The sequence below is a fragment of the Coregonus lavaretus genome (assembly GCF_964263955.1).
Source record: "Coregonus lavaretus genome assembly, chromosome: 13".
Classification (NCBI taxonomy): Eukaryota; Metazoa; Chordata; class Actinopteri; order Salmoniformes; family Salmonidae; genus Coregonus; species Coregonus lavaretus.
The window spans coordinates 7,404,705-7,409,783 of NC_140000.1; the positions used below are offsets into that span (position 1 = coordinate 7,404,705).

Here is a 5,079-nt window from a genome sequence, read left to right on the forward strand (position 1 = left end):
AGCCACAACGGTTTCCGGGTTTTAAAACCCGACGATGAGCAGTTCTGTAAAGACAGACCCTGAATCAGTTTAAACCTACTTTGTTTATAATGAGTAGAACCACAAACTGATCTGAAATCGGTGCATAGTGGAAAGTTCATCCAACATAATTCAGGCTACTGCCAATGGCTCTCTTATAATAAATTATAAAAGGTGCCGTAATACAAAAAAGGCAATAGCCTGACTTTGAATATTTTATCTATGTATTTTACAATAGCCTAAATGAAAACAATGGATCTACATATTTTTCATTACTGTTTATTTTTTAAATAGGCCTTATAAACTTCATTGTAATGATTTCACTGATTTGCCACGACCGGCTGGTCTCAACATGTTCTCAGCAGTAGCAGAAAACAACATTATGTTACATTTGATTTTTTTCATTAACATTTCCCACTGCAGCCTATATGCCAAGCGTAGCATTTGGAAATAGCCTATGCACTCGTCTACCCATAAACAGGGATAAAAACTAGGCCATCATCCGTTTGTAGTCTAGTATATGAGATTGTTGTTCTTCTCATGTATGTTGTTCAGGTCGTGCTGATGGGTTTGTCGCGATGCGGTGCCACGTCCCTGTTTGAAAGCACCAATAGGGACAGCACTCAGACAGAGAAGGGGTGTATTCATTACGGAAAACGTTTACAGTTTAAGAACTAAACGAAAGCAAACAGAGCAAAACGATAGTTTCTATTGGACAAATGCAGGTAGGTCTCTCTCCGTTTCGTTCCGTTTGCTTCCGTTTAAGAAGCGTTTTCCAACAGAATCGGCGTAATGAATACGCCCCAGGCAGGTAGCTACCTGGGTCACGTGGTCCGCAGCGCACACAGGTAGGTCCTTCACAAAAAAAGGGAACATTCAGCCATTACACTGCGATGAGGTGTGCGAGAGATTTGGCATAGATTATCACGCAATCAAGAAGCCACTAAAAATATCTGGAGTTGCTGAGCACACCTTTGCGCATAGGTGTCTGGGTGTGGGTGGCTGGATTCTTTGGGTTCTGTACTGTTCTGGGGGTGTAGCTGTAGGTTATTTTCTATTACTTTGGGTGTAATTAGAGTAGTTTCTTTGTATTTATCCTGAAAATGACGGCTCAGGTAGACTACCTGGCGGTGTTGTTCACCACCACATCTGGCGCGAGCGGAGACCTCTTGGGTTCGGACGAGAAGGATCTCGTGCAGTTGGTGTGGCAGCTCGTGGATTTGAATAACAAAAAGGTCATCTTTAAAATATTTTATTTTATTAAGAGAATATGAGAATGACTATTATTATTATAGAAAGACAGTATTCATCCAGCATAACCAGAATGTGCACTGTGTCAAATGTGCGCTAGTTGGTTTAAAAGACGACCAACTTTGTTTTTCTGTTTATGAGGTCTAATGACAAAACTCTGATCATAAGTGTGTCATAAGTCTCCTACTCCATTAAAAAAAAAAGTGTACACAGGCCTATAGCCTATGAAAATGTGCATTTGATAATTAAGTTTATATTTTAAATGTACTGAAGTGTGTGTGTTTTTTCTCTGGTCCAGTTGGGGAAAGTGAATGAGGTGTTAATACGGCCTGAGCACTCCGACCTGGCAGAAGATTGTCTGGGCGAGAGAGAGGAGGAGGATGAAGTGGAGGACAGCGAGGAGTCTGTCTCTACAGTCACAGGCTTGGAGCACGCGCTAAACCAGGTACATACAGTATCTGTTGTCTCATGATTTTTTATGAAATACATTTTTGACCTCATCATATTCTGCTTTGCCATCCATTCATCCTTCAATTGAAATCAGGGGCACGATGCATTGATTGGAGTTTTATAACAATGTATTGTTTATTTAGGCCTTCTTCCTGGGATATCTAATTATAATTGGCTAATAATTCATCTTCGTTTTAGATCGCTATAGCTTTGTGGCATTTTACTGTATTTGAATTAGATCCACATGGCTTGACAGCCTGAACTGACAGGTGTAGAAGTCCTTTGAGTGATGAGGAGGTGTGCATCTTTAGAGCTTAGTAATGCAAATGATCATTGATTTGCATAATGAGGATGATACAACTAGCAGCAATTAAAGTGCTTGTTCTCTGGTTGGTTATCTGAAACCAAAAACCGTGTACTTTTTTTCTTTGTATTTTTCAAACAATATAAACCATAGGTAGACAAAAGACAATAGCCAACATACACACACAAACATCGATGACAACACACCAAAAACCGTTTCCAGCCACTCGAAAGTAACAACAAGCCATTCAAGTTGGACTGGTGTAAGCCTATATTTGGATGTTTTTGTAAATATTTATCTTTATGGTAATACTTTCCATTAAGGTAGACTCAGTTTAAATAGTCTATAAACAGCATTAATTTGTCGTTTATTAGTCCGTAGGAAACAATTATAACTAATTGGCTGAAATTGTATACTGTGGTCAACGTTTTGGTGCTTGCTAAATTCTGAGATTATAAATGGCTGCATTGTTATTGATCGTCACCAGAAAAATGATCACACTTTCAACCAATAAAATCTTAGTGGATTTTCAATATTACCAATGAGTTGTTCTGTAATTGTTTATTACAGATGTATTATCTGATCTTGATTTTAAAGAGTTTACATTGTAGCTAATCTCTTCCTATGTTTTAAACAGTTCCATCTGAGGTTGACCAATGAAGTGAACACCTTGGGCACGGGCACGTCAGTGTGTGTGTGTACGGACGGGCAGCTCCACATTCGCCAGGTTCTCCACCCCGAAGCTGCGGGCAAGGTAAGGGTATAGGCTGGCAGGGCGGGGCAGAGCCTCAAGGCGAGGGCGGACACTTACCTCCACCAGAACCCTTTGGTTCTGGTCACAGAACCACAAAGAAATGTGTTATGTCATCTTCTCTGTCAAGATCCTGCTCTACATGATGTTAAAGTGTGAGGTTGTCTTGACATATTGTCTTGGCTTTGTTTGAACACAAACGCGCACACACACACACACCGTTCTCCTATTACATCTTGTGTTCCTCCCCCCCCTCACACCTAGTATCATACACAGACCCATGGGGAACCTAACTTTATTGACATGAGTAAATATGTAAATGACAGTAATAAACAGACAGCGTAGCTCCCGATACCGACCCTACACCAAACAGCTGTCAATGGTAGGCTACACATGTTCTCTTCCTCCTCTCTACTGTTGAATCAATAATAATACATGTTTCCACGTCATTTCAATACAATTACCTTGAACCAATATGGAATAGACGTTGAATTCACGTCTGTGCCCAGTGGGTAATGTCTGCAATTGTCTTCCTCTGCAGAACCTGGCACTGCCAGAATGTTTCAACTCCTTTTTTGACCTGAGGAAAGAGTTCAGGAAGCACTTCCCCTCTGCAGACACCAAGAGCCTGGAGGTGCAGTACATGGCTGAATGTATCCTTACAACTGAGAACACAGCAAAGACACTCATTAGCTAGTCGTCGATTGGTTCATTCTACAGCTCTGCATGAACCCTGCTTCTGTGTGAGAGAGAGAGAGCACGAGAGTGTGTTTGTGTGATACTTAAGTGAGCACCCCCCCACAAACACACTCCCATGGGGGAGGCGTCTGCAGGCCACAGAGGGTGTTGGCTGTGGGACTAGAGGTTTTGAAATGCAAATAGAGACACAATTGACGTGTCTCACTGTAGCTCAGAGAGTAACAGGCTGTGTGTTTAGCCAACAGGACCAGCCCTACACACCTACCAGGAAGCAGGACTAACACACACACACATACACATGCACACACACACGCACCTTGCTTGCTCCTCTCCTGGAGTTTTCTCCTTGACCACGGTTTCCTCAGCTCTCAGTGTAACTGTGGAGCCAGTAGCCATGTTGGATCCGACGGCCATGTTGGCACCGGTCACAGCAGCACTGCAGGTCCAGACCATGGCCAACATCGTCCTAGCCCTGCTATCTGAACCCTTACGTGAGTAACACACTAACTTACACACACTCTGACTTTTCTCACTATGTTGTCATTGTTGCTCATCTTTGATTTCTTCTCTGGTCTTCTGTTTGTTGTAGGTCACACATTCTCAAACCCAGAGAGAGTCACTGAGAAGTTTGAAAGCGGCACTTGGTAAGTAGACTTGCTAAGATAGATTTGCAGTAAGGTAGAAGATATGATACAATTCATTGGTGTTCTCACATCATTGGATGGAGCGGGTGAGTGATTTGATGCTAACTGGTGTGTGTCCGTGTGTGCGTAGCAGTAAGATGGAGCGTGTGTGTGATAACACGGTGATCAGAGCGAGGGGGTTGCCTTGGCAGTCATCTGACCAGGACATCGCTCGCTTCTTCAGAGGACTCAACATTGCCAAGTATGTGTGTTCAGTGTCCAGTACCGTGTTGTCTGTTGTGTTTGACTCGTTGCTGTTATGATGGTGTGTAGTGTATTGAAATTGTTTTAATAGCTGTAATGCTGTGTGTTGTCCAGGGGTGGCGCTGCGTTGTGTCTGAACGCCCAGGGTCGGAGGAACGGAGAGGCTCTGGTCCGCTTTGTCAGTGAGGAACACAGAGACATGGCCCTGCAGAGACACAAACACCACATGGGCAACAGATACATAGAGGTAACCTGTTAATAACCTATTATCAACCTTTTACTAACCCTACCCCTAACCAACGATACATAGAGATAACCTGTTAATAACCTATTATCAACCTGTTACTGACCCTAACCCTAACCAACGATACATAGAGATAACCTGTTAATAACCTATTATCAACCTGTTACTGACCCTAACCCTAACCAATGATACATAGAGGTAACCTGTTAATAACATATTATCAACCTTTTACTAACCCTAACCCTAACCAACCGATACATAGAGGTAACCTGTTAATAACCTATTATCAACCTGTTACTGACCCTAACCCTACCCAACGATACATAGAGGTAACCTGTTAATAACCTATTATCAACCTTTTACTAACCCTAACCAACCGATACATAGAGGTAACCTGATAATAACCTATTATCAACCTTTTACTAACCCTACCCCTAACCAACCGATACATAGAGGTAACCTGTTAATAACTTAT

At 42.2% G+C, this 5,079-nt stretch overlaps 1 protein-coding gene across 3 annotated transcripts in view; it reads left to right on the forward strand.

Moving 5' to 3' along the window:
• Nucleotides 1-858: 858 nt before the first annotated feature.
• Nucleotides 859-5,079, forward strand: part of LOC311139900 (epithelial splicing regulatory protein 1-like) — a 16,515-nt gene continuing 12,294 nt past the window's right edge. For 2 of the 3 annotated variants that reach the window (XM_084174896.1, XM_084174897.1), the window contains exons 1-8: nucleotides 859-1,253; nucleotides 1,568-1,714; nucleotides 2,661-2,777; nucleotides 3,316-3,427; nucleotides 3,839-3,964; nucleotides 4,063-4,117; nucleotides 4,248-4,358; nucleotides 4,475-4,607. In XM_084174896.1, coding sequence (XP_084031022.1) covers nucleotides 1,122-1,253; nucleotides 1,568-1,714; nucleotides 2,661-2,777; nucleotides 3,316-3,427; nucleotides 3,839-3,964; nucleotides 4,063-4,117; nucleotides 4,248-4,358; nucleotides 4,475-4,607 — 933 coding nt within the window. In that variant the 5' untranslated portion in view covers nucleotides 859-1,121. The remainder of the gene's footprint in view (nucleotides 1,254-1,567; nucleotides 1,715-2,660; nucleotides 2,778-3,315; nucleotides 3,428-3,838; nucleotides 3,965-4,062; nucleotides 4,118-4,247; nucleotides 4,359-4,474; nucleotides 4,608-5,079) is intronic. The other variant, XM_084174898.1, reaches the window with a different exon arrangement.